At 55.2% G+C, this 27,331-nt stretch overlaps 10 protein-coding genes across 10 annotated transcripts; 6 read left to right on the forward strand and 4 right to left on the reverse strand.

The window, feature by feature from the left end:
• Nucleotides 1-399: 399 nt before the first annotated feature.
• Nucleotides 400-1,089, forward strand: KRP23_3497 (uncharacterized protein; the record flags this gene model as incomplete). Its single annotated transcript, XM_067888355.1, has 1 exon — nucleotides 400-1,089. One exon carries the CDS (start codon nucleotides 400-402, stop codon nucleotides 1,087-1,089), a length of 690 nt encoding a protein of 229 aa, XP_067747605.1.
• Nucleotides 1,090-2,016: 927 nt separating this feature from the next.
• KRP23_3498 (uncharacterized protein) lies at nucleotides 2,017-2,397 on the forward strand (the record flags this gene model as incomplete). The annotated part of the gene is made up of 1 exon (XM_067895832.1): nucleotides 2,017-2,397. The coding sequence occupies one exon, from the start codon at nucleotides 2,017-2,019 to the stop codon at nucleotides 2,395-2,397; it is 381 nt and encodes a 126-aa protein (XP_067747606.1).
• Nucleotides 2,398-3,331: 934 nt separating this feature from the next.
• Nucleotides 3,332-11,911, reverse strand: KRP23_3499 (Bifunctional aspartate aminotransferase and glutamate/aspartate-prephenate aminotransferase; the record flags this gene model as incomplete). Its single annotated transcript, XM_067888356.1, has 1 exon — nucleotides 3,332-11,911. The coding sequence occupies one exon, from the start codon at nucleotides 11,909-11,911 to the stop codon at nucleotides 3,332-3,334; it is 8,580 nt and encodes a 2,859-aa protein (XP_067747607.1).
• A 1,191-nt stretch (nucleotides 11,912-13,102) lies between these two features.
• On the forward strand, nucleotides 13,103-16,074 carry KRP23_3500 (Potassium voltage-gated channel subfamily D member 1; the record flags this gene model as incomplete). The annotated part of the gene is made up of 2 exons (XM_067888357.1): nucleotides 13,103-15,901; nucleotides 15,973-16,074. 2 exons carry the CDS (start codon nucleotides 13,103-13,105, stop codon nucleotides 16,072-16,074), a joined length of 2,901 nt encoding a protein of 966 aa, XP_067747608.1.
• A 102-nt stretch (nucleotides 16,075-16,176) lies between these two features.
• Nucleotides 16,177-17,729, reverse strand: KRP23_3501 (uncharacterized protein; the record flags this gene model as incomplete). Its single annotated transcript, XM_067888358.1, has 3 exons — nucleotides 16,177-17,010; nucleotides 17,090-17,308; nucleotides 17,376-17,729. 3 exons carry the CDS (start codon nucleotides 17,727-17,729, stop codon nucleotides 16,177-16,179), a joined length of 1,407 nt encoding a protein of 468 aa, XP_067747609.1.
• A 618-nt stretch (nucleotides 17,730-18,347) lies between these two features.
• On the forward strand, nucleotides 18,348-20,270 carry KRP23_3502 (Bifunctional aspartate aminotransferase and glutamate/aspartate-prephenate aminotransferase; the record flags this gene model as incomplete). Its single annotated transcript, XM_067888359.1, has 1 exon — nucleotides 18,348-20,270. The coding sequence occupies one exon, from the start codon at nucleotides 18,348-18,350 to the stop codon at nucleotides 20,268-20,270; it is 1,923 nt and encodes a 640-aa protein (XP_067747610.1).
• A 318-nt stretch (nucleotides 20,271-20,588) lies between these two features.
• Nucleotides 20,589-22,535, forward strand: KRP23_3503 (Bifunctional aspartate aminotransferase and glutamate/aspartate-prephenate aminotransferase; the record flags this gene model as incomplete). Its single annotated transcript, XM_067888360.1, has 1 exon — nucleotides 20,589-22,535. The coding sequence occupies one exon, from the start codon at nucleotides 20,589-20,591 to the stop codon at nucleotides 22,533-22,535; it is 1,947 nt and encodes a 648-aa protein (XP_067747611.1).
• A 357-nt stretch (nucleotides 22,536-22,892) lies between these two features.
• Nucleotides 22,893-24,867, reverse strand: KRP23_3504 (Dolichol kinase EVAN; the record flags this gene model as incomplete). Its single annotated transcript, XM_067888361.1, has 6 exons — nucleotides 22,893-23,027; nucleotides 23,097-23,308; nucleotides 23,390-23,747; nucleotides 23,907-24,026; nucleotides 24,104-24,527; nucleotides 24,587-24,867. 6 exons carry the CDS (start codon nucleotides 24,865-24,867, stop codon nucleotides 22,893-22,895), a joined length of 1,530 nt encoding a protein of 509 aa, XP_067747612.1.
• Nucleotides 24,868-25,184: 317 nt separating this feature from the next.
• Nucleotides 25,185-26,073, reverse strand: KRP23_3505 (BTB/POZ domain-containing adapter for CUL3-mediated RhoA degradation protein 1; the record flags this gene model as incomplete). The annotated part of the gene is made up of 4 exons (XM_067888362.1): nucleotides 25,185-25,640; nucleotides 25,709-25,784; nucleotides 25,856-25,938; nucleotides 26,002-26,073. 4 exons carry the CDS (start codon nucleotides 26,071-26,073, stop codon nucleotides 25,185-25,187), a joined length of 687 nt encoding a protein of 228 aa, XP_067747613.1.
• A 150-nt stretch (nucleotides 26,074-26,223) lies between these two features.
• Nucleotides 26,224-27,207, forward strand: KRP23_3506 (Eukaryotic translation initiation factor 3 subunit G; the record flags this gene model as incomplete). The annotated part of the gene is made up of 1 exon (XM_067888363.1): nucleotides 26,224-27,207. One exon carries the CDS (start codon nucleotides 26,224-26,226, stop codon nucleotides 27,205-27,207), a length of 984 nt encoding a protein of 327 aa, XP_067747614.1.
• Between the last annotated feature and the right edge of the window lie 124 nt (nucleotides 27,208-27,331).

Below are 27,331 nucleotides of genomic sequence, written 5' to 3' on the forward strand. Positions count from 1 at the left end.
GTCGATTTAGACAACGAAGACGATGAGAGAAGGATGCTCGACAGTCTACAGGTAATCCACTCAACGATGTACTGGGTCCAAAACGTGCCGACAAGACAGCCAACGGTGGATTCTACAGCACGCTCGGTTGGCATGGTTATGACAGGTACAGTGTATTCGGCAGGCTTGTATTAGTATATCTCGGGAAGTTGTTCGTGTTGAATTGACACAGGCAGCCAAGCATTGCCTAAGCTTACATGTACGATGATAAGGGCGGCAAAACGCCAGTGCAGCATTATTTCTTGTGATTTTGCTTGCGATGTACTGCTCGAAAGATTTGCCTCCGAAATGCATTTTGTGATTTGCCTCTGCCAGGGTTTCTGCTGAGCCTCACGAGGACACAGTCTCTTTGAACCGACCATGCGCATAAGCTGCATCCTGTTGACGGCTGTGACCATTCTTTTCGGAAGCAGCAATGCTGCCCGAGCCCAAATGGACCAGGCACCGATCCAGAAGCTGGCATCGTCTGGCGTGGTTGCGTTGAGTGAAGCTGTCTATTTGGACGAGACCGACAAGAGGAGCCTGGGAAGTGACGCGGCTACTGATGTTGACAACAAGGGGAATGATGAAGAGAGAGCAGTGAAAGTCGACGTGAAGAATGTCGATGACTTGGTTGACTCGAAGAAACTCGATGAGGCGCTCGAAGATCTCACCAAAATGAGATCTCTGTTCAAGTCGTGGAATGCGGACACCGCGGTCTCCAAGCAGGTCATCCACAGATTGTCATCAAAGAACGACGTTTTTGTGAAGTACGGCCGCCTCGTTTTGATGTTCAATGCATATAGGAGGGATCTGGCTACGCGGACTGCCAAGCTTGCCCAGACAGTTGACGAGTTAGTCGACGCGAAGGTGCTAAATGCTGCACTCAAAGATGAAGCCACAAGGAAGGCCTTATTCAAGCGATGGAACGCAGACGAAGCGATTGCGCTCCAGGTGATCGAAAGGATCGCGTCCGATCGATTCATTTTCGCGAAGTACAGCGCACTCATCTTGAATTTCAACACTTACCGAACGAATCCGCTTCGAAATGCTGCCAAGAGCAGAATCTGATCCAGAGGCTCCAAGAAAATCTTCAATTGACGTAAAAACGAGCCTGCCGATTTTCACGTGCATCCATTGATCATGCAGTCTGAACTCAGATCAATATTCACCACACGATGAAGAAAATAATAGTTGTAGCTAAACTGCAACACTATCGGGCTTTGTAGGGTTTGTTTTAGCAGCGTGTGATAAACATATCAACACTTCCAACAAAATCGGAGGCTTCTTCGCAAATATTGATGCGGTGCATGGAATAGTACTCAGCAGGTCCTTCGTACAACACAAACTGCATGTAGGCGGAAGTTGGAAATCAATAATCGCATAGGCGCCTATCATATGGAAAGATGCTGCAATTCCCTTCTACATGTACATGTATTGCAACGGCGCAAAATGAATGCAGAGTGTATGAGCGAAAAAGTATGCTACTTGAAGTACAAAATTCGCATTTGGGTTACTTCAAGTGATTTTTTGTACATTCGCCAAGCGCAACTAGGATTCTAGTTTGCGCTCATGCTAAAACCACGCGTCGCCGAATCGTTCTGTGCGTTCGCGTGCATTGTGGTACGTTTGAAACCAACAGATTTCGAAATAAAGCTAACTTTTTGCCACCATATTCAACTTTAGCTAGATCTCGCAGTGATTATTGCAGCTACGGCGATTACCAAGGTAACTACTCAATGCGCGTTTTATAACATTCCATAGCACGAAAGGTTTGCACCAGTTTGATGCTACAGTATTGGCACGATAGTAACCTACCCTGCGCTTGGGTACTAGTACGTGTGATCTTGCGATGTGCGGTTCTGTACATGTATATGATGGTAAACCGGCGTCAATCTCTTAAGTTTACCACCCGCTGTGGTTGCGCGTCAACTCTCGGACGTTTACCAGACACCCGTCGTTTCCGCTTTCACATTTGTGTTTCTTTTGAACTGCTTGATGCAGATTCCAATTTGCGCCACTTGTATCAGGTCATATATCCCCGGCTTCCCACTCAAGAAATTAATCATGCGTTGCCACTTCTTGATTGTGGCCATGGCCGCCTTCTTTACAAGCTGTGTTTTGGCGGCTACAGAGGCAAGACAGTCAAAATTCTCGGGGATAAATGCAGTCGATGACCATTCGTCGATAAATGCTGCTGGAGTCGATGTCAATAGCCAGCGGTTTCTGAGAAGCTATGGAATCAACAAGCTGGAAAGGGTGATCAAGTTCGACAACCGGAAGAAAATTGACGATTTCTTCAAAACCAAGAAACGCGAAAAGGTGCTTGATCCGGCGAAGGTTGACGACCTACTTGCTAACAAGAAACTTGGTGGCTGACTCGATAAGCAAACCCTTGATGGATTGCTCACTGGCAATTTCAATCACATGAAGACCGTATTCTCCCAATGGAAAGACACTGGTAAAACCTCGGAGCAGATCGCTGGATTGATAAAGAAGGCCGACCCAGCCATCGAAAAGCACTACAGACGTGAGTACACCATGTACGGCTTCTTCTTCAAGCACTAAAGGCCCCCACGGAGGCCGTGAAATTAGCTTCCGTCAACTCTAATTGAGAAAACAGGAAACACCCCTTTTGCGCTTCTACCAGCTACAGCACGTGAGATAACTCAACATGCACTTGCATTTTTGGTGCTCGTGATCAGCGTTGGCAATGCAGAAAATATTATTGCTGCTTAATCCCGCTACAGTTGCTTTTCGGGGCCAAATCTCTTCTAACAATGTTTGCCGTTCAGCATAAGTTGTCACTAAAATTCTACTATTATGTACTTCGAAGTAGTAGTAGTAGTAGTAGGATATTTGACATTCAGTGTTCAAGAAGATAAAACACTTACGATTGTCCACCACCTTTCGTCCTGATGATTCACCACTGCACGATACATTATCACCGAAACCCAGCAGAACAATTGTCAAGTTTGAAAATACTACCCGTGGTTAGCTTCGTCGCGAATTGTGATCCCATTCCAGAAAACGAAACTCGTAGCAATGACCTCGTAAAACCAAAAGATCACCGCAGCCCTCGCCAAACGGTACAACCGCTGGCACGATCACCAATTTACTGAAGTTGGACTCAATCTCGATAAAAAGCATGACATCTTCTACAGTGATATCAGCATAGCTTACTCAAGGCTTACGCACATTTTGTACTGTTCCATCATTTTCAAATCAAGAAATTTCTCCAAGCGCAAAAAAATTCATCTTCATTTACGTATTATCCATGCACAAATCAAACACCCTAGGAAAGTAGCACAACCTATTCAAAGGTCAGCCCGCTCAGAGCCTGCTCCACACCGTCCATGGCGTGCTCGATCGTCTCCATCGAGCACGCGTACGAGATGCGCAGGCCGTTCTTCACGCCGAACGCCGAACCAGGCACCAGAGCCACGTGGAAGTGGCGGAGCAGGTACTCGCAGAAGTCGTCCGCGTCCTTCACCACTTCGCTCTTGTCCGCCGTCAAGCCCTGCTTTCCCTCGAAATACGATGACAGGTCCATGAACACGTAGAACGCCGACGTTGGGTACGCGAACGCTAGCTGCGGGGTCGCCTGCAGACGCTTCACAATGTACTTGCGCTTCGCGTCCATGATTGCCAGCGTCTCCGTCATGCGCTCCTTGTTCTGCGACACACACTCCATCTCGAACTTCATGGCCTCCACAGCGGCAGCCTGGCCCACCGAGTTTGCGCACGACGTCAGCTGGCCCTGCAGCTTCGTGCACACCTGCACGAAGTACTTCGGGGCCGCGAGGTAGCCGATGCGCAGGCCCGGCATCGCGTGAGACTTTGAGAAGCCGTTCACCGTCAGCGTGCGCTCGTACATCTCCGGCAGCGTCGCAAAGCTCTGGTGCACACGCTGCGCCTCGCCCTCGTCCTGGTACACCAACTGCTCGTAGATCTCGTCGGCAATCACCAAGATGTGGCGAAACTGAGGCTTGCGTAGCACCGCGGCGATGCTCTCCAGCTGCGCTGGCGAGTGGACCGTGCCAGCCGGGTTGCTTGGGTTGCACAGCATCAGCGACTTCACGCGCGGGTTCGCCACCAGAGCCTTCTCCAGCTCCACCGGGTCGATCAGGTAGCTCTCGGACAGCTTGGTCTGCAGAATCACCGGCTCACCGCCCGTGAGCTTCACCATCTCCGGGTAGCTCACCCAGTACGGCGCCGGGATCAGCACCTGGTCACCCGGTCGGGTGATTGTCAGCAGCGCCTGGTACACCGTCTGCTTCGCGCCGTTCGACACCAGGATCTCCGTCAGCGGGTCGTATTTCAGACCCTTGCACGTCTCCAGATACTGCGCGATCAGCGTACGCAGCTCCGCCGTGCCCTTCACGTCCGTGTACTTCACCTTGCCCTGCTGCATGGCCGACATGCCGGCCGACAGCACGCGCTCCGCGGGGGCGAAGTCAGGCTCACCAACACACAGCGACCACACCTGCTTGCCTTCTGCCTCGAGCTGCTTCGCCATGCCATGGATCACCACCGTCTTCGACGCTGCGATCTTGCCCAGTAGCGGGTTCTGCGGGTACTTCTCCGCCATCGGAGCATCAGTACGGAACGGAGCTCGGGTAATCGCCGCACCACCACTCACGGCAGGTGTCGTCGGGGCCGATGATGCAGCACCGCTCAACACCGGAGTGAAGATGAGCCCGCTCAGAGCCTGCTCCACACCGTCCATGGCGTGCTCGATCGTCTCCATCGAGCACGCGTACGAGATGCGCAGGCCGTTCTTCACGCCGAACGCCGAACCAGGCACCAGAGCCACGTGGAAGTGGCGGAGCAGGTACTCGCAGAAGTCGTCCGCGTCCTTCACCACTTCGCTCTTGTCCGCCGTCAAGCCCTGCTTTCCCTCGAAATACGATGACAGGTCCATGAACACGTAGAACGCCGACGTTGGGTACGCGAACGCTAGCTGCGGGGTCGCCTGCAGACGCTTCACAATGTACTTGCGCTTCGCGTCCATGATTGCCAGCGTCTCCGTCATGCGCTCCTTGTTCTGCGACACACACTCCATCTCGAACTTCATGGCCTCCACAGCGGCAGCCTGGCCCACCGAGTTTGCGCACGACGTCAGCTGGCCCTGCAGCTTCGTGCACACCTGCACGAAGTACTTCGGGGCCGCGAGGTAGCCGATGCGCAGGCCCGGCATCGCGTGAGACTTTGAGAAGCCGTTCACCGTCAGCGTGCGCTCGTACATCTCCGGCAGCGTCGCAAAGCTCTGGTGCACACGCTGCGCCTCGCCCTCGTCCTGGTACACCAACTGCTCGTAGATCTCGTCGGCAATCACCAAGATGTGGCGAAACTGAGGCTTGCGTAGCACCGCGGCGATGCTCTCCAGCTGCGCTGGCGAGTGGACCGTGCCAGCCGGGTTGCTTGGGTTGCACAGCATCAGCGACTTCACGCGCGGGTTCGCCACCAGAGCCTTCTCCAGCTCCACCGGGTCGATCAGGTAGCTCTCGGACAGCTTGGTCTGCAGAATCACCGGCTCACCGCCCGTGAGCTTCACCATCTCCGGGTAGCTCACCCAGTACGGCGCCGGGATCAGCACCTGGTCACCCGGTCGGGTGATTGTCAGCAGCGCCTGGTACACCGTCTGCTTCGCGCCGTTCGACACCAGGATCTCCGTCAGCGGGTCGTATTTCAGACCCTTGCACGTCTCCAGATACTGCGCGATCAGCGTACGCAGCTCCGCCGTGCCCTTCACGTCCGTGTACTTCACCTTGCCCTGCTGCATGGCCGACATGCCGGCCGACAGCACGCGCTCCGCGGGGGCGAAGTCAGGCTCACCAACACACAGCGACCACACCTGCTTGCCTTCTGCCTCGAGCTGCTTCGCCATGCCATGGATCACCACCGTCTTCGACGCTGCGATCTTGCCCAGTAGCGGGTTCTGCGGGTACTTCTCCGCCATCGGAGCATCAGTACGGAACGGAGCTCGGGTAATCGCCGCACCACCACTCACGGCAGGTGTCGTCGGGGCCGATGATGCAGCACCGCTCAACACCGGAGTGAAGATGAGCCCGCTCAGAGCCTGCTCCACACCGTCCATGGCGTGCTCGATCGTCTCCATCGAGCACGCGTACGAGATGCGCAGGCCGTTCTTCACGCCGAACGCCGAACCAGGCACCAGAGCCACGTGGAAGTGGCGGAGCAGGTACTCGCAGAAGTCGTCCGCGTCCTTCACCACTTCGCTCTTGTCCGCCGTCAAGCCCTGCTTTCCCTCGAAATACGATGACAGGTCCATGAACACGTAGAACGCCGACGTTGGGTACGCGAACGCTAGCTGCGGGGTCGCCTGCAGACGCTTCACAATGTACTTGCGCTTCGCGTCCATGATTGCCAGCGTCTCCGTCATGCGCTCCTTGTTCTGCGACACACACTCCATCTCGAACTTCATGGCCTCCACAGCGGCAGCCTGGCCCACCGAGTTTGCGCACGACGTCAGCTGGCCCTGCAGCTTCGTGCACACCTGCACGAAGTACTTCGGGGCCGCGAGGTAGCCGATGCGCAGGCCCGGCATCGCGTGAGACTTTGAGAAGCCGTTCACCGTCAGCGTGCGCTCGTACATCTCCGGCAGCGTCGCAAAGCTCTGGTGCACACGCTGCGCCTCGCCCTCGTCCTGGTACACCAACTGCTCGTAGATCTCGTCGGCAATCACCAAGATGTGGCGAAACTGAGGCTTGCGTAGCACCGCGGCGATGCTCTCCAGCTGCGCTGGCGAGTGGACCGTGCCAGCCGGGTTGCTTGGGTTGCACAGCATCAGCGACTTCACGCGCGGGTTCGCCACCAGAGCCTTCTCCAGCTCCACCGGGTCGATCAGGTAGCTCTCGGACAGCTTGGTCTGCAGAATCACCGGCTCACCGCCCGTGAGCTTCACCATCTCCGGGTAGCTCACCCAGTACGGCGCCGGGATCAGCACCTGGTCACCCGGTCGGGTGATTGTCAGCAGCGCCTGGTACACCGTCTGCTTCGCGCCGTTCGACACCAGGATCTCCGTCAGCGGGTCGTATTTCAGACCCTTGCACGTCTCCAGATACTGCGCGATCAGCGTACGCAGCTCCGCCGTGCCCTTCACGTCCGTGTACTTCACCTTGCCCTGCTGCATGGCCGACATGCCGGCCGACAGCACGCGCTCCGCGGGGGCGAAGTCAGGCTCACCAACACACAGCGACCACACCTGCTTGCCTTCTGCCTCGAGCTGCTTCGCCATGCCATGGATCACCACCGTCTTCGACGCTGCGATCTTGCCCAGTAGCGGGTTCTGCGGGTACTTCTCCGCCATCGGAGCATCAGTACGGAACGGAGCTCGGGTAATCGCCGCACCACCACTCACGGCAGGTGTCGTCGGGGCCGATGATGCAGCACCGCTCAACACCGGCGTGAAGATGAGCCCGCTCAGAGCCTGCTCCACGCCGTCCATGGCGTGCTCGATCGTCTCCATCGAGCACGCGTACGAGATGCGCAGGCCGTTCTTCACGCCGAACGCCGAACCAGGCACCAGAGCCACGTGGAAGTGGCGGAGCAGGTACTCGCAGAAGTCGTCCGCGTCCTTCACCACTTCGCTCTTGTCCGCCGTCAAGCCCTGCTTTCCCTCGAAATACGATGACAGGTCCATGAACACGTAGAACGCCGACGTTGGGTACGCGAACGCTAGCTGCGGGGTCGCCTGCAGACGCTTCACAATGTACTTGCGCTTCGCGTCCATGATTGCCAGCGTCTCCGTCATGCGCTCCTTGTTCTGCGACACACACTCCATCTCGAACTTCATGGCCTCCACAGCGGCAGCCTGGCCCACCGAGTTTGCGCACGACGTCAGCTGGCCCTGCAGCTTCGTGCACACCTGCACGAAGTACTTCGGGGCCGCGAGGTAGCCGATGCGCAGGCCCGGCATCGCGTGAGACTTTGAGAAGCCGTTCACCGTCAGCGTGCGCTCGTACATCTCCGGCAGCGTCGCAAAGCTCTGGTGCACACGCTGCGCCTCGCCCTCGTCCTGGTACACCAACTGCTCGTAGATCTCGTCGGCAATCACCAAGATGTGGCGAAACTGAGGCTTGCGTAGCACCGCGGCGATGCTCTCCAGCTGCGCTGGCGAGTGGACCGTGCCAGCCGGGTTGCTTGGGTTGCACAGCATCAGCGACTTCACGCGCGGGTTCGCCACCAGAGCCTTCTCCAGCTCCACCGGGTCGATCAGGTAGCTCTCGGACAGCTTGGTCTGCAGAATCACCGGCTCACCGCCCGTGAGCTTCACCATCTCCGGGTAGCTCACCCAGTACGGCGCCGGGATCAGCACCTGGTCACCCGGTCGGGTGATTGTCAGCAGCGCCTGGTACACCGTCTGCTTCGCGCCGTTCGACACCAGGATCTCCGTCAGCGGGTCGTATTTCAGACCCTTGCACGTCTCCAGATACTGCGCGATCAGCGTACGCAGCTCCGCCGTGCCCTTCACGTCCGTGTACTTCACCTTGCCCTGCTGCATGGCCGACATGCCGGCCGACAGCACGCGCTCCGCGGGGGCGAAGTCAGGCTCACCAACACACAGCGACCACACCTGCTTGCCTTCTGCCTCGAGCTGCTTCGCCATGCCATGGATCACCACCGTCTTCGACGCTGCGATCTTGCCCAGTAGCGGGTTCTGCGGGTACTTCTCCGCCATCGGAGCATCAGTACGGAACGGAGCTCGGGTAATCGCCGCACCACCACTCACGGCAGGTGTCGTCGGGGCCGATGATGCAGCACCGCTCAACACCGGAGTGAAGATGAGCCCGCTCAGAGCCTGCTCCACACCGTCCATGGCGTGCTCGATCGTCTCCATCGAGCACGCGTACGAGATGCGCAGGCCGTTCTTCACGCCGAACGCCGAACCAGGCACCAGAGCCACGTGGAAGTGGCGGAGCAGGTACTCGCAGAAGTCGTCCGCGTCCTTCACCACTTCGCTCTTGTCCGCCGTCAAGCCCTGCTTTCCCTCGAAATACGATGACAGGTCCATGAACACGTAGAACGCCGACGTTGGGTACGCGAACGCTAGCTGCGGGGTCGCCTGCAGACGCTTCACAATGTACTTGCGCTTCGCGTCCATGATTGCCAGCGTCTCCGTCATGCGCTCCTTGTTCTGCGACACACACTCCATCTCGAACTTCATGGCCTCCACAGCGGCAGCCTGGCCCACCGAGTTTGCGCACGACGTCAGCTGGCCCTGCAGCTTCGTGCACACCTGCACGAAGTACTTCGGGGCCGCGAGGTAGCCGATGCGCAGGCCCGGCATCGCGTGAGACTTTGAGAAGCCGTTCACCGTCAGCGTGCGCTCGTACATCTCCGGCAGCGTCGCAAAGCTCTGGTGCACACGCTGCGCCTCGCCCTCGTCCTGGTACACCAACTGCTCGTAGATCTCGTCGGCAATCACCAAGATGTGGCGAAACTGAGGCTTGCGTAGCACCGCGGCGATGCTCTCCAGCTGCGCTGGCGAGTGGACCGTGCCAGCCGGGTTGCTTGGGTTGCACAGCATCAGCGACTTCACGCGCGGGTTCGCCACCAGAGCCTTCTCCAGCTCCACCGGGTCGATCAGGTAGCTCTCGGACAGCTTGGTCTGCAGAATCACCGGCTCACCGCCCGTGAGCTTCACCATCTCCGGGTAGCTCACCCAGTACGGCGCCGGGATCAGCACCTGGTCACCCGGTCGGGTGATTGTCAGCAGCGCCTGGTACACCGTCTGCTTCGCGCCGTTCGACACCAGGATCTCCGTCAGCGGGTCGTATTTCAGACCCTTGCACGTCTCCAGATACTGCGCGATCAGCGTACGCAGCTCCGCCGTGCCCTTCACGTCCGTGTACTTCACCTTGCCCTGCTGCATGGCCGACATGCCGGCCGACAGCACGCGCTCCGCGGGGGCGAAGTCAGGCTCACCAACACACAGCGACCACACCTGCTTGCCTTCTGCCTCGAGCTGCTTCGCCATGCCATGGATCACCACCGTCTTCGACGCTGCGATCTTGCCCAGTAGCGGGTTCTGCGGGTACTTCTCCGCCATGGTCTTTGGTGCAGTGATTGAAGTCGTGGCTGTTGGCTTGTAGCCAAGTTTGAGTGTTACCGCATCAAGAGATTCTCGGAATTTTTGAATCTGCTGCTCGGAGTTTGGGTTGAACTTGTAGAGACCCTGGAACAGATCGAAGCTGTCCTTGCACGTGTCTTCAACAAGTCGAACAAGGTTCTTAAAGCCACGCGTGTCGATGGGAGTGTTTTTCACACCCTGGACGCTGAGGATTCGTCCAGTCAAGTGCGTCAAGAACTGGCTGCTGGCAGCGTACTCGTCGTGGGACTCACCCGTCATTTCCAGCATGCGGCACATTTCCGTCTCGAAGATGCGCAGGAAGTTGTCCATGACGTGATTGTGCTCACCAGATATGACCCGCACCTTTTCGTACATCATGGGCAGACCTCTCCAGGAGTACTTGCCACTTTCAGGGCCAAACATCGGGTGCGTGCACAAAATGCTTGCGCTCTCGGGCAGATACTTGAGCATGATTTGCTTCGGGTGCGTCTTGACAGACAGCACGTCCACAATCACGAGGTTGTCCAACAGGTGCTTGGGGATCTTGCTCAGCACACTTTCAAACGACAAAATGCTGACGCCCAGCAACAGAACATTCAGGCCTTCGAAGAACTTCTCCAGATGCGTCGTCGACGAATAGTACTTGCATCCGAGCTGCACAGCCACACTGGAGTAGTCTGTCCGCGAGGTGGCGCGTACCTCGTGTGACTTGGCCATCGTCTTGGCCAGGAACTGCCCGAAGTTACCAAAGCCGTATATGCCGATTTTCAAGCGCACGGGCTGGTGCTCCTGCGGCATGATGGCAGGCGACGCCGTGACCGGGTTCGCCTGGTAGGCGCCGACCGCTTCCAGCGTCCTGCGCACGTCCCCCAGCAGCTTTCCCTTGGTCGGGTAGGACCCCAAAACGCGCACGAACTTGCAGAACTCGCGTAGATGACGGAGTGCGTTGATGACATTCTCGTCCGTCTGGTGGCCGATGAGGTCCACGTAGAACAAGTAGCTGTACTTCCTGCGCACGCTCTCGGCCGAGAGCGAGAAGTCCTCGGACTGCCTCGTGTCTTGCAGCTGCTGCTCGGCCGTGTGTCCCCACGGCCTGCTCTCGATCTTGGACATGTCAATGTCACGCAGTGAGAAGGCCGACAGCGCCTTGTAGAGCTGGCCCTGCTCGTTGCCGTCCACGAACGAGAATACCAGCGACGTCTTGAACTCTGTGTCCACCTTGGCGTCCAGGCCTAGGTCCTCCTTCTTGCTCAGCAGTAAGAAGCGAGTGAAGTTGCCGGCGTCGTCCTCCACATTGCGCTGCAGAACCTGCAGACCGTAGTACTCGGCGGCTAGGTCGCTGGCCACAGCGGCCGTGTCCTTCCACTGATTGTCGGCCAGCATCTTGGCGCTGCCGGCCGTGTCGTACTCGGCCCGGGGATTGGCGCCCATGGCCGCGATGGTGTAGGCGCACTGGGCCAGCGCCTGCGGGTGGCTGATGACCGTCTTAATGTCGCTCTTGTGCACGCCCGGCAGCGCCAGCAACGAGTGCTCCACGCGCAAGTCGTACTCGCCCACAATATGCAGGCCGTACTTGAGAAGCAGGTCGTAGTTGGCGTGGATGCTGCCGCCCAGCGAGTTCTCGATGGGCAGCACACCAAAGTCGGCGTCGTCGCGCTGCACGGCCTGGAACGCCTCCTCGAAGGACGGGTAGCCCACGGCCACGACGTTGGCCGACGCCCCCAGCAGCTGGCGCGTCGCCTTCTCCGAGTACGCGCCGGGCATGCCCTGGTACGCCACCTTCACCTCGCCCTTCATGGTCTCTCTTCCGGTCGGATGGGCAGATCGGGGAATGGAATGATCCGTGGGCTTCGAGCTGCCAGCAGGGGGCACTATTTGAAGCGATCGAGTTTGAGGGGGAAGCTTCGTCCAGAACTTGATTGGAGTTCTGCATGCTGTGCAAGTGATAGGAAGTGTGCGTGTATCTGGTGAAATTGGTTTGATAGTATGTGCTGTTTTCAGGCGATGCGGTGGTGTTGAACGTGGCCAGATTCCGTCTGCCGCTTGTTGTTATGCTTTTCATGGTCAGTTTTCAGGTACGAGGCGCTGAAGATTTTTTTTTTTATGAAAGTAGCCGCAGACTTTGAGCAGGAGGAATCGTAGAGAGACCACCGAGGATGTATCTGCTCGTAGATCTGATTAGAGGTTTTCAATGGTGCGCGGCAGCGCACTCGATAAGCGGGAAGCACACTCGGAAGATTGCTCTTGCGCGGTGGTGCGCGTATCCATGGATCATGAGGGAACAAGCTTTGCCTTGCCTGGTTCATGGCAAAGCTTACTCTCTTGCGGGATGGGGCTGTTACAATACGAGCATCATCGCTGTAAAGCGGTGGATTTGAGCAGGATGTAAGTATTTATGCCTCATGCGCTGCAATTCCCGGCGGAATTTTGACTTGGGAAATGTATACCGACCCCCCCCCCTCTCGCGCATGCACACACACTGACACGCCCTCGTTGCGGAGACTTGCTGCTGAGGAATAAGAGACGGAGCGGCAATTCGCGCCCGACAACTTCAACGCGTTGAGCTGCGGCGACGAATGCGTGTTAAATAGGGCGTGATCGCCACGTCACAGCGCTGCTTCCCTCCAGCTGGGTGCTGCAGCTCGCAAATTGGGCAAAGCTGCATTTTGGCGGCGCTCGAATCGCGACAATTGCTCTTGCTTCAAATCGTGCTGACGTCAGCCCTGCCGCTGGTTCAACCAAGCGGACTTCGATTGCTCAAATGCTTCAACTGATGGGGATTGAATCCCTTCAACCACTGTATCAAGTACGTCACAATGAGCTCGTACGCCAATTGAGCTCGTACGCCAATTGAGCTCGTTCGTTTCCCTACCGGAACGCGGTGCACACTGTAACAGCCTCATGGCTGCTGGGCTCGGCGGTTTCCCCGCTCAAGCAAGTAGGGCTAGAACTCTCCAGCCGTCGCTGGGCTAGCCCGTCACAGCCAAGATGCCTCTGTACGCGGCGATCTCGCCGACGTTCAGCACTCAGGAGGAGTCGCTGGACGCGCTCGTCAACTCGGCCTTCTATGCCGAGTCCATGATCAAAGGCACCGGGGCGGGCACCACCAAGCACGCCACGACGCTCGGCCGCTTCGAGAAGATCTTTGCGTTCATGGTGGACCCCAACTCGTCCCGCGGGGCGTCGCTCTACAGCTTTTTCATCGCGTGCGCGGCCTTCACGAGCTGCTTCATCCTCTTCCTGCAGACGCTCGACGGACCGAACCACCACAGCTCCGAGCCAGAATACCCAAAACTACCCAATGAAATCGGCTACTACGACGCCGACTTGGTCTTCACGGTCATTTTCACCCCCGAACTGTTCATTCGCCTGGTCATCTGGCCTTCGTTATGGAACGAGCACGAATACCTCACTGAACGACGCCTGAAGCCTTTCCTACGCGACTTCTTCAACTGGTTTGATGTGGCGGCCATCGTCCCGTTCTACACGGACTTGATCTTCGGCAAGGAAAAGAGCTTCGTCATTATGCGGCTGTGCCGCTTGCTGCGCATTTTCAAGCTTGCTCGTAACCACTCGGGGACGTACATTTTGCTCCGAGCTATCCGCGCCAGTGTCGCCCCAATCTCTGTGGCTCTCATTTTCTTCACGGAAATCGTGCTCTTTTTCTCGGTTGTCATGTACATGGTAGACCCGAGCTACGACCGCAACAAGCCTGGCTTCTCGGATTTGCTAACCACGGGTTACTTCGTGGTGGTGACTGTGGCCACTATTGGCTATGGAGACATCACACCAACCAAAGGCAATGTAGCTAGTCGCTGCTTCGCTGTCATGATTATCATGTCTGGCACGCTTTTCATGTCCATGCCTCTAGCCATTATCGGAACGGAGTTCGACCGAGCTTGGAAACAGCATGCGGAGAGCGTCAAGAAGATTCAACAACTGCAGGCTGGTGCTCAGGTTACTACCCCGGCCAATATCGATCTGGCGGCTGCTACAGGGGACAACCACGCCCACCAGAAACACGAGATCCTTGTCAAGTATAATGCACCCAACAAACTCTACCTACGCTTGGCAGCTCTCACAGGCGAGACATCACTGATCACGCAGGCGCTTGTCACTGAAGCTACGTCGCACGATTTCAATTTATCTCAACTACGCGGCATTGTAGACGACCTGAAGCAAACGACTGAGCTCTGCTTTCTGAAATGCGAGGAGCTGGCTGTGATGGTTCGCGATATGATAATTGCCGAGTCGGAGGAGGTCGCAGCGCCACCAACGTGGAAGGAATGGGCCCGCATAACAGTTCAAGACCCAGAATCATCGCTGCTAGCTCGAGCTGTCTCGCGTTGGGTAAAATTCTGCCTCATCTGGAGTATGATCATCGTGGTTTTCCAAACTATGCCGGACTTGCAGACGTATGGAGAGCAGACCTACTTGTGCGAGCGTAGGGTTCAGCGTTACTGTGAGACCGTCGGGGGAATCAATCCCGGAGGCAACGATCCTGGCTGCTTTAGTGTGGATGACCCGAGCACTAAACTGCGCTTTGGCTGCTCAGATGCTGAAAAGCTTTCCGATCTAAGCTGCTACGGCTATCCGGGAAATTTTGGAAGTAGCACTGTGGACGACAGACTCTCATGCGCTGGATCGGACAAAGTGCTTTTGAGCGTGCTAAGCACTAACGTGAGCAAGGAATCCTTCCGAGATCACCTGGATCTCGTCCTACCATTTCGGCAAGATAAAAACCTCATTCCTGCAGATAGGCGCACAAGTGTTTGCAAGAAATGGGAATGTGATAACCTGCACGTGACCTTCTTCGAGTTTGGGAATGGGTATGTGGCAATGGAGTATCTCTTCACGCTGACTTATCTCTTCGAGTTCGCGGCCGCTCTGTTTATATGCGAGGATTACCGAGCGTTTTTCAAGAATCCGCTCGTGTTTATCGAAATGGCCTCTTTCATTCCGTTTTTCGTGTACGAAGGACAGCGCTTCCTCACTGATACGACGCCCATATATGTGATTCCGCCAGCCTCGCGGGATTTCCTCACGTTCCTGCGGTTGCTACGTTTGTTCCGCATCTTCAAAATCCAGCAGAGTATTCCTGTCACTAAAGTGCTTTGGGAGTCGATTTCAAAGACTTCAGCTCGTCTTACGATCCCGTACTTCATGCTTATGGTCGTGACTACGATACTGTCTTTCATCATGTTCGAGCTTGAGAAGGGTCAAGAGTGCTTCTACGGTCAAGCGTGCATCATTGGTGAGCACAATATGACGTTTCCGGCCGAACTAGAAGGCTCATTACCTGGAAAGCGCTTTCTCGTGAACTTTAAAGGCCAAATCTCAAGCTTCGACGACTTCTTTTCGGCCTTCTGGTTTGTCATTGTCACGCTAGCTACAGTTGGCTATGGTGATATGGAGCCTGTGACGAGCTCAGGAAAACTCGTAGCTGTCGTTGCAATGATTTTCGGGGCCTGCTACACTGCTATGCCACTGACGTTGGTTGGATCACAGTTTAACAAGAGTTATCTAGAATATAAGAGGCGGGAGGCTCTACTTCGAACTAAGCAAGAGGTTGGCAAACCCTACATTGTTCAACGAAGCGAACTCCAGCGCTGGGAAAACTTCGCTCGCAATGAATCCTTCACTCAAATGCTTCAATTGCTGCGCGAGCAGCTCGAGCCTTTGCTCGATACAATTGAAAAGAGCGAGGTGGACATCATCGACGATGTCAACAAGGCTGAGATTTTCAATCTTTCCAAGGAGCTGAAGCGCATCATCTTTTCCGAACGGGTACGCTGTTATTGGTTTCTTTCGTGCACATATAATCTAATCATTGCTTGGAACGTATGCTGTGTACACAGCTTCAAGTCATGCGAGTGAGTGTGATCGTCAACTATCTGCGGAAGGAAGGTATTCGCTTAGCTGAGCAACAAGTCACCGCGCTGCAAAGTGTCGTCTCGTAGTCAGCATGAAACCTGATTCCTTATACGTTACCACTATCGGATCAAGTGCTCAACGCGAGAAGATGTGTGCAATGCTTCAATATATAACTATGGCAATCGAATCTACACGCGAAAACCTGATGCATGCAGCAAGTCGATGCGCTTCTCCACCAGGGCCTTCTGGATGGGGAACACGTTCGACAACCCGCGCTCACGAGCTTCGTCAAGTGCTTGCTGGGCCACCACCTTGAAGCGATCAGTCTCATAGTCTAGAGCACGACGAGCCTCTTGATTATCCTGTAACGCAGCGACTCGCTCATCCTTCCGCGTCTTGCGTCTTGCATCAGCTTGCTGCTTTTGCCCAACGGCAAGCCGCAGGTCTTCCATCCTCTGTTCCTGCTCCTCCTGCTTGACCTGCATCTCAATACGTCGACCGAACTGCTCCCATTGAATGACAGACTCGAGTGCTTCCTGAGCCTCGTGCTCTTTCTCGCGCTGTTTGCATTCTAGTTGGTAGCGACGACTGCGTGCGATGGCGTCCTTCTCAGCAGCACGGCGTGCTGCCCTGTCTTTCAGCTCCTTGTCCTCCTTCGCTTGAACTTCCTTGCTTTGGTTTTGTAGACGCACCTCACCCTGTTGCTCCAGTTTCACCAAATTTCTCGTAGCGAGGTCAATCATACGTTGCTTTCGTGCCTGGGCACTCTCTTTTTTCTGACGCTGAAGATCCTGGCGCTTGGCATCCCGTAGCTGCTTCTTGCGTTCATCTTCCTCTCGCTTGACGTCCTCAAGGCGTTCTTTGTCCTTCTGCATTTCTCGATGAGCGCGAAGTCGTTGGTTGGCTAGCTGCGTTTCTTCGCTTGCCTGCTTTAGACGCATCTTTCGCTGTCGCTCCTTCTCCATTTCATCTAGGTATTCCTGCTCTGCTTGCTTCTTCATTTGTTCACCGTCACGTTTTTCCTGATCATGATGAAATCACAAGGGTCTTCGAATGAATTCATGCACAAGAACCCAGCAATAAGCCACCACAGTCTCCTACCTCACGAAGCTCATTTATGTAGCGCTGCTTGTATTCTTCGAGCTGTTCCTTCTGGATGACCGCCAGTCTAGCGTTTTCTTGCAGCTGCTTCTTTCTTCGCCGTTGTTCCTCTTCTTCGTCCTCTAGGACCTTGGCAAACACCTGCTGATCGTACAGGTCATTCGTCAGGTCGTCTTGGTCCTTCAACATCCTCTTCTCCTCGAGCTGAATTGTACGGTGCTACGAAGACATAGTGTCAGGTCAAGGAAATGCGTACACTAACTACAAATGTGTTTAATGCACTCACATGAACCACGTCGGCCAGAAGCTGTTTGCTTCGCAACGTTTTCATGCGGTCAGTTTGTTCATATAGCAAGCTGTTGGCGCGTTCGATTTGCTTGGTCTGCGCCTCCCGCTGGAGCCGCATCTCCTCCTCATCGATCTTCTTGCGTTCCTCTTCCAGGCGATCCTCTTTGTCCTTTTTCCACCGGTCCTTCTTCTCGCGCATGGCCTCCAACGTGTTTGGCCACTTGGCTGTGCGTTGCTCGGACTTGAGCTTGATCTCCTGGCGTCTCGCCTCGCGATCACTTTGCACTGGCGGTGACACGCTCGCTCGCATGCGCTTGAGGTCATCGGCGCTAAGTGTCGTCGGGTGCGGCATATCTGCGGCGAGATATCACGTACGCAGCGGGCCAACTGCAGAGAACCCCGGCGAGGCTACTTAGCTTTCTCAAAGCAATTATAGTTCTCCCACTGCTCGCGAAAATAGAGGCAAGGAATGAACTAAAATTGGCCGGTGCTGTTTGCACTGCCACCACGGCATTTTGAAATACATGCAACAATACATTAGGGTGGGCAGCAGTAAACGGATGGCGTGCGATGGTTTCAAGTTGATAGTATCAACACTTGCACCGCATACATTGCACACCTCATGATGCGACTTGCACTTTCGCCCGCATTCGGTATCTGGGCAGGCCTGTACATCGTCATACAACACCAGGAGAGATCCGCCGCCACACGAATTCCAGGCGAACAGCTTTGCAGAGCGAGCAGCTCAGGTGCACCGGACAAGTACTCATCCCATCGAGCTGTTTGGTTTCGACTAGTTCTTGCGCCTTTTCGTCAGCCAATCACAGTCCCGGGAGGTTGCGTGATGTTGGACGCGTAGTGTACCCATCTTCAACACGTATCCCCTGGTGCTCGAGGATCGCCATGGACTCAGGTGTTTGTCATTCCGGAATTCGCTTTAACACGCGCAACAACACCCAGATCACAAGCAATGGCAGTGGGGGCATCGACGCGCGTTGCCTACCAAGAAGATGCGGTCGGCGCCAAGGAGGCTGCGAGTCAGATGCTGAGCGCTGTGCACGAGACCAAGGCCATCGGCTACTCCTCCATCCTCGACGCCGTAGCTGCAGTGAAGAAGGAGGATGTCGAGTTTGCAGTGGTTGCCGTGGAGACTACTTCGCGTGGCAGCTGCTACGAGACCTACGACTTACTGCTAAAGTACGACCTGGCAGTCGTGGGCGAGTGGACGTCGGACAAGGGTACGAGGTTTTGGATAGTGGCCAAGACACCGGGGGAGCCCTCGCTTAAGACTACGGCGTGCAAGACGTCGCTTGTATTTGCCTTCGCGTCAGGCAACGCGCACGGCCAGTTGCACACCGCGCTCGGCTTCTTCGCGTCCCGTGAGATCGACCTGAGCAAGGTTGAGAGCCGCTCGTGGAGTAGCGCTCACCCGAGTGCTGGCAAGGCCGAGTTCATCTTCTACGTGGATGTGAAGGCTCGCCAAAGTGATGACAAGGTTGTCGACGCGATTGCGGCTCTGCGGGCAATGTGCTCGTACGTCCGCGTGCTTGGCTGCTATACGAGTGGTGCACTGGAAGCGACGAACGGTGTTGCTGATGCTTCTGCGCAAGAATTGACGATGGCGCAGAAATACCCGCTGAGTCCCGTGTTTGATACGACCAAGATCGCTAAGACTCTAGCCGTGTTCGGTGTGACGAAGCAGATGGAGGCCGAGGGCAAGCCGGTGTACTCGCTGTGTGTGGGCGAGCCTGACTTCCAACCGCCCAAGAGGGTGCTGGAGGCTGGCATCAAGGCCATTCAGGAAGGCAAGACCAAGTACTGCGATATGCGTGGCATGGCCGATCTGCGAGAGATTATTGCTACGTATCTTCAACGCGCCAAGGGTGTGACCTACGCCCCGACGGAGATCCAGGTCTGTGGTGGGGCCCAACAAGCTCTGTACAACGTCATCCTTGCGATTTTGCGACCGGGTGACAAGGTTCTGCTGCCGTCGCCGTACTGGGGTAGTTATGAAGGCATCCTCGCACACGTCAAGACCCAACTTGTTCAGCTGCGAAACACGCTGGAAGAAAACTACCTCATTAACACGGTGAAGCTTGAAGAGGCTCTGACTGCAAACCCGGAGATCAGGATCCTTATCCTTTGTAACCCGAGCAACCCGGCTGGCACTCTTCACGACCCCGAGCACTTGGAAAAGATTGCCGCCGTGCTTCGTAAACCGCAGTTCCGCCACATTGTTGTCATCTCCGACGAAATCTACGAGCAGCTTGTGTACCAGGATGAAGGCGTGTCTAAGCGTGTGTGCAAGAGTTTTGCTTCAATCCCAGGCATGTACGAGCGCACAGTTCTCATCAATGGCTTCTCGAAGGCGTATGCGATGACGGGCTTGCGCATCGGCTACATGGCTGCTCCCAAGCACTTCATCGAGCCGTGCTATCTTATGCAAGGTCAGTTGACATCGTGCGCGAACAGTGTCGGTCAAGTCATGGCCATCGAAGCGATGAAGATGGAACTGGAGACGATGGATCGGGGCGAGCTTCGCATTGCACAGAATCTGCATGGACTCGATCTCAAGCGTCATTACATTGCTAAGCGCTTGAACGCAATGCCCAATGTGCGCTTCGCGTACCCGACGTCATCGTTCTACGTATTCATGGACCTCGGACTACTCTTCGAAGGCAAGAAGGCATACACTGCGGGCAAGAGCGAGCAACTGCACAACGTCGACGATTTCTGCGACTATTTGATCCGTAAAACGGGAGTGGCGGTGGGCCCCGGTTCCGACATGGGCGAGCCCCATGGACTACGCATTTCATACGCTGGTTCCATGGACACCATGGTACACGCTATGGATGGTTTAGAATCTGCGCTCAAGTCGTTGACCTTCGAGTAGGTGGCAAGCAGCGATGAACTTCAATATAAATGGATCCTTGCAGCAAGTCGATACCTGTAGGCTACAGGCTGTAGCAACATGAACTTCATGATGAAGACTTGTCTTCACTCATCTCAGCAGCGCGTTTGGATGGCGACCACCCAAATGTAGCCATGTCCGATAGCCAATCACGCCTCGATGACGAAGGTCTGCCCATCCCCCTCCAACACGGAAAGATCCGTAATCAGGTCGCAGGGTCATCATTCATTTGGTTCATTCCGGAATTCACCTCCGACAGCCTCAACCCCCTCCTTCTCGTTACAGCAAGCATCGTTCATCATGGCCGTGGGAACGGTCACGCGAGTCGCTTACCAAGAAACTCCCGACTTTGCTGGTGCAAAAGAGGCCGCGGCCCAAATGCTGAGCGCTGCCGCCGACTTCGAGACTGTCGGCTACGCGTCCATCGAAGACGCCGTCGCTGCTGTGAAAAAAGAGGACGTCCAATTGACTGTGGTGCCCGTGGGGACATCGACACATGGCAGCTGCTATGAGACTTACGACCTGCTGATCAAGTACAACTTGGTCGTTGTGGGCGAGTCCGAGTGGCCTGCCAAGGCGTCGGACACGAACACGAGGTTCTGGATGGCCGCCAAGGCACAGCAAGAACCATCGGTCAAAGCTTCGGCGTGCAAGACATCACTCGCTTTTGCTTTCGCGTCGGGTGATGAGCACGGCCAATTGTACCGTGCACTTGGTGTGTTCGCCGCTCGTGGTATCGGCCTGAGCAAGATCGAGAGCCGATCGTGGAGCAGCTCGCACGCCAGCGCTGGCAAGGCCGAGTTCATTTTCTACGTGGACATCAAAGGTCGTCAGAGTGATGCCGAGGTGGTCACAGCGATTGCCAAGCTTCGGACGGTTTGCTCGTATGTTCACGTGTTCGGCTGCTACGCGAGCGGGGCATTAAAAGAGACGAAAGGGAAATCGGATACTGTGACGAAGGAGAAGACGATGGCGCAGAAGTATCCTTTGAACCCAGTGTTTGATAGCACAACCGCTGCGAAGACCATCGCGATATTTGGGATGACAAAGCAGCTAGAGGCCGAAGGTAAGCCCGTGTACTCACTTTGCGTGGGCGAACCCGACTTCCCGCCGCCGAAAGCCGTACTGGAGGCTGGTGTTAAGGCTCTGTGGGGAGGCAAAACCAAGTACTGCGATATGCGTGGCATGGCTGAACTACGTGAGCTCATTACGAAGTACCTGTATCGCACCAAAGGTGTCAGCTACGACCCAGCAACAGAAATCCAGATCTGTAGTGGTGCCCAACAAGCACTGTACAATGTGATCCTGGCAATTTGCCGTCCGGGTGACAAGGTCATTTTGCCATCACCTTACTGGGGAAACTATGAAGGTATTATCACCCAGGTCAAAGCTGAGCTTGTCCCTCTGAAAAACAAACTGGAGGAAGATTACCTCGTTAACCCGGTGGAGTTGGAGAAAACGTTGACTGCGAACCCAGAGACCAAGATCTTGATTCTCTGTAACCCGAGCAACCCTGCTGGTACGCTGCATACCCCTGAACATCTCGAAAGAATTGCCGCCGTGCTTCGCAAACCGCAATTTCAGCACGTCGTTGTCATTTCCGATGAAATCTACGAGCAGCTTATCTTCCAGGATGAAGGTGTCCCTGAGCGCACCTGCAAGAATTTCGCCATGATTCTAGGGATGTACGAGCGCACGGTCCTCATCAACGGCTTCTCGAAGGCATACGCTATGACCGGCTTGCGTATTGGTTACATGGCTGGCCCCAAGCACTTCATTGAGGCCTGCCAACTGATGCAGGGTCAGACAACTTCCTGCGCGAACAGCGTTGGTCAAGTCATGGCCATCGAAGCCATGAAACTTGAGTTGGCCAGCATTGACCGAGGAGAGGTTCGCATGGCGGGGGACCTTCACGGACTGGATTTGAAGCGCCAGTACGTCGTCAAGCGTCTCCGAGCGATGCCCAAGATGCTGTTCGCATACCCGACATCGTCGTTCTACATCTTCATGGACATGTCGTTGTATTTCAAGGGGAAAAAGGCGTATCCCGAAGACAAAAGCGAGGTGCTGAACAACGTCGACGATTTCTGCGATTACCTCATTCGCACGACGGGGGTAGCTGTGGGTCCCGGTTCGGACATGGGTGAGCCTCTTGGCATGCGTATTTCATACGCGGGACCTATGGACACCATGGTGCACGCTATGGATGGTCTCGAGTCTGCGTTGCAGTCGTTAATCTTTGAGTGAGCGTCCATGCAACCTCAGAGACAGGTAACAAGAAGGGAACACCGTTAACACTTTCCAAACAATGCATAATGCACCCTACCAATGAAAACCAAAGGCAGACCTCAAGGTTGCCGGGCAAAGCAGCATTTCCAACCAAATTGTAAAGCCTACTCAGCCGACAAGAGTGAAGTGCTCCACAGCGTCGACGATTTCTGCGGGTACTTGATCAAAAAAAACTGGCTTGGGTGGTCTGGAGCTCGCGCTCACTCTTTGACGTTCGAGTAAGCGACCGACCTACAGGTTGAACACACAAACTCACTTGGAACAGCTCGAAAAGTACTCATTTGGGTCAGTAATCTAATAGCGTACTCTGGGTTGCTAGCCTGCTACTTCGTGGCAACCTACTAGGTTGCATGCCGTGTAGAAGAAGAGCGGGAGCACCAAATTGTCAATCTGTGCCGTCGCGGCCTCAAGAACGCTCGTCAAAAAGATTGCGGCTGAAAGCAAAATTAACTGAAGCAGGCATTGAAGAAATCTTAGCATAAACATACTCCTCAGTAGAGGGCAGTAATAATCCCATACCTGAGTGAACTCCCCGTTGACCGAGCGCGCGAGGTAATCATGAAGTGGCATCGATGCGATCAGCATCGAGATGAACACAGCTGCAGACCCCTCTATCGTCTTGCTTCCGAACACTTTGTGTTTTCCGATACTTGAACCTACCACAGCACCCATAGCGTCTCCGACTCCCAAGGCAAGAACACCAGCATTCATTACGAGTTCAAATGGGGCGTCTGTAGAAGGCGCAAGCCAAAGTGGTAAAGCGCACCCAAGCAGCAGATACGAGTGAGTCAAGATGACACGTCCGGCCTCACGAGAATCGATAAACGATCGCATGAACTCAGCGATGGAGCGGCCGAAGGGTGGTAGTGCCAGCGCACGCACACATTCCATTAGAAAGAAGACGCTGAGAGCCACACCATAGCTTAATGACAGCATGGGAGCGTCAAACAGCGATGCTGGGCCCAGCATCAATACCACCAAGAAGTGGAATAGCTTTCTTGCGACGATGTTGCGCAACGCAAAGTGGTTCGCAATAAGCGCAAATAATGGGACCAAAACGATCAGGCAAGCCGCCCAGTATCCCATCAGTGTGAATCGTGGCGGCAAGAATAACAGCAGACTGTTCGACTCGGTGAGGAAGCCAATAAGCCATGCGAACGGGTTCCACGTCTGCAACAAGAAACAGCTCCAGGGATACACTACACCCCCCACCACCACCGCAGCTATGAGTACAAAGCCGACGCTGCCTTTAAAAGGCAACGACTCAATAACTACTGTTGGTGATGGCGAACCATAAGCGCGAAGGAGTGGAATCAGTGCCACGCATACCAACAACGATCCGAGCATGCCGACTTGCAGTGCCAACACATAATTTGGTCGGTCCACATCAAAAAGCAGCCAGGAGTGGAGGATGTTTGGCGGCAAGTCGATGAAGTCGAATTCATTTAGCTACACCGAGAACGAACAGAAAGTAAACCCTGTTAGCTGTCATGTCCATACAATCACCAACAGAACAACATACATACTCTGTTGACAGTGAACAGCACGCTGTCGTAAATACAAATGCCGACACCTTGCGCCACAAGCACCGCTTCCCCAATAGTGAAGGATCGAGGCAGCAACCTGAAGCCCGCAGCCAGTACAGCAGCCACCACGATTCGTCCTCCCGTCGCCAACAAAAATCTCCACTCCGCCTCAACTGGACTCATCAATCCGAACACCACTGGCAGTAATACCACATCCACCAGGACATTGACACTCAACGACGTGATGGATCCGAACACGGCAACTTTGAGCAGTACACTGACACCAATGGAGATGCTTGTCCACGCATAGAAAAAAGTGAAGCTTGAAAAATAATTTTCTTGGTAAATTTCAGCCAGCAGTCGACTCAGCAACACCAGTGGGGGCAGGACGCAGCCCACAACAAGTCCTGCATCGCGCTCCAGCCTGCATAACATTTTTTTTATTGTCGACAATAATTTACAATACTGGGTGCCAAAACAAACCTGCAGGATGCGTGTAATGCTTTGGACAGCGACTGCGGCCAACATATAGACCACAGGGCGGCAGAAAAGCCCAGGACGTGCAGGACGAAGAGCATGTGCGACATGGTGACGGCCTGCAGCAGCCGCTGCTCAGCCTGCAGAGACGCCTCCTGCTCGCTCTCCTGCTGCAACTCCTCCTTCTGAACAAGATGTGTGGTCCATCCTGCAGCCAGGACGAGTACTAGCGCCTCCGCAAGCTGTGCGTGGCGGCTCTCGGTCGACGCCTTGGCTCGAGAGCGCATTTTGATCACAAAAGACTATATTATGGACTAGACTATTTATATGATATCACAACATTTGTGTCGTACAAATTTGGTGTAGCACAAAATTTGTTGACGGCATGTTGCATTTAGCGAGAGAAATCACTGCCTGCTTGTTCGCTCGCGTTATGGAAGGCCAGACGTGAGAAGGTTGCGATGGTCTTCTCGTACACGATGGTGCCACGGTGCGGATTTGCTCTGTTGCGCCGATGTAGAAGACCATGCTGGGCTGGCGGATCGAAGTTCCGTACACCGCCTGTTCTCGCAGATAATTGCTTGAAGCAAATGAACTTTTCGTTTTATTTCTTTGAAATGAATCCGAAGGGGTCAGGTAACTCCCTGTACTTGATGGAAATCGAAGGTGCATTGACATCGCCGGCTGATGTAGCAGTCTTTCTTTCCTCCTTTTCTGTTGCCTGTTGAGAGGAGAGTTTTGGGGACTTGCTCACATCCTTGGGCCCTACCAGGACATTGGTTGCCATGGCATCGCTTCCGATCATTCGAGCCTCGATAGCGTGTCGAAGCAGCCCTAACCTATAAAAGCTGGCCTCGCAGTACAACTCGCGCAACTCCACCACTGCATCCGGCAGGTTATTATCTCGCAGAAAAGCGACGATCAGCTCAAACACCCAGAAATCCCGGTCGAAGAAGAAGGAGCCATCCTTGTCAGGTCGCAGCTCGGGATTTTTCGTGCACAGCTGAGCCAAGATCGAAAAGCGATCGCGAGTCCAAACTTTCACCGTAGACTTGAACAGCTACGTCACCAGCAAATTGTGTTACCTAGATGCGTGTTGATACTCGCACGGGAAAATTCTCAACATACCTGTCCACCCACGTTGAAGACCACAACCGTGTCCTCCGACAAAAAGCTGAAATGCTTACTCACGTTGATTTCAAATCTGCCAGACAAGAACAAATTAGCGTACCAAGCAGAAAAGCCAATAATTATAACAGTATCAAAGCACCTTACTCGTCACGCTTGGCATCGTACTCTCGCTGTGCATCTTCCACTCCCACCCACTCGGCCACCACCTTCTTCTTCTCGTCCACGAGCTGCATCACAATCCAGTCCATCAGACAGCCATCCCCCCACTACATTTAAATCAACCGCTCAACCTTCTTCTCCGCACTTTCAATCAGCGCCCACTCCCGCTCCAGATCGCGCCGCAAACCCTCGCGCGACAGCATTGCCACTTCAACGTCTCAAACGTGTCCGTTCAGCCTATGTTGCTCTTGCGCAACATAATGAAACGAACTAAGTTGCTACATTAAAGTTGCTTGTATGTGGTTGGCTCAGCCCGTCCAGTCAAGAACCCCCTGCAAGACATCAGAGGAACGATGGCGATCTCGGGCATGCGATGGGGCGATGAGGACGACGACCTACTGCCGCAGCGCGTGGAGAGCGAGCCGGACAGCCACGGCGTACGCCAGATCGTGGAGTGGAAGGTGAACGAGGCCGGCGACAAGGTCAAAATCACCAAGAAGGTCAAGACGGTGACGGAGGTCGAGCGCGTGAGCAAGCGCGCGCTAGAACGCAAGAAGTGGCCCAAGTTCGGCGACGCGCTGGACGACGGCGACGGCAGCAACGTGACGTATAGGTCGTACGAGGAGGTGACGCTCGAGGACCCCAACGCCGACCAGGTCCTGCCTGGCGAGAAGAAGGAGGAGGAGAACATCTTCGCCGGCGTCAAGAACTCGTCCATCGTCGTGTGTCGCCACTGTGGCATGGTGGGCGACCATTGGACGCTCAAGTGTCCGTACAAGGACACCCCCAAGGAGGAGCTCGAGCAGGACATGGCCAAGCGCGCCGAGGCCGGCGAGGCCCCCACCTCTGCCGCTGCATCTTCCAGCGAGCCCGCGGCTCGTGGCTCCGCTCTGGATGGCGCCTTCGGCTCCAGCAAGTACGTTCCGCCTAGTCTGCGTGGCCGTGCGGCTGGCGCTGGCGGCGACGCGGGTGGTGACAACTCGCGCGACGACAGCGCGACGCTGCGTGTGACCAACGTGTCGCCTGACACCCGCGAGGACGACCTCAAGGAGCTCTTCCGCTCCTTCGGCCCCGTGTCCCGCGTGTACCTGGCCAAGGACCGGGAGACGTTCCAGTCGCGTGGCTTCGCGTTCGTCAGCTTCGTGTACCGCGAGGATGCCGAGAAGGCTCTGAACAAGCTGCAGGGCTACGGTTACGATCACTTGATCCTCAAGCTGGAGTGGGCCAAGCCCTCCAACAAGCCCGCCAACGAGGACGCCGGCAGCATGGGCACGACCTTCCGCTCCGGCTACGGTAAGGCCCTGCCGCAGAATGTGGCACCTCCTCCGCGCAAGTAGCCAGACAGGCAGCTCGGTATTGTTTCAATGAGAGATGCCAGCTTTCTGACAGTTAATAATGCATTGTTTGGTTGATCACATGACGACATCTCTCATCAAGTGGAGCCCACAGGCACTCCCATCG

The sequence above is a fragment of the Phytophthora ramorum genome (genome assembly GCF_020800215.1).
Source record: "Phytophthora ramorum isolate Pr-102 chromosome Unknown Phyram_PR-102_s0003, whole genome shotgun sequence".
Taxonomy (NCBI): domain Eukaryota; phylum Oomycota; class Peronosporomycetes; order Peronosporales; family Peronosporaceae; genus Phytophthora; species Phytophthora ramorum.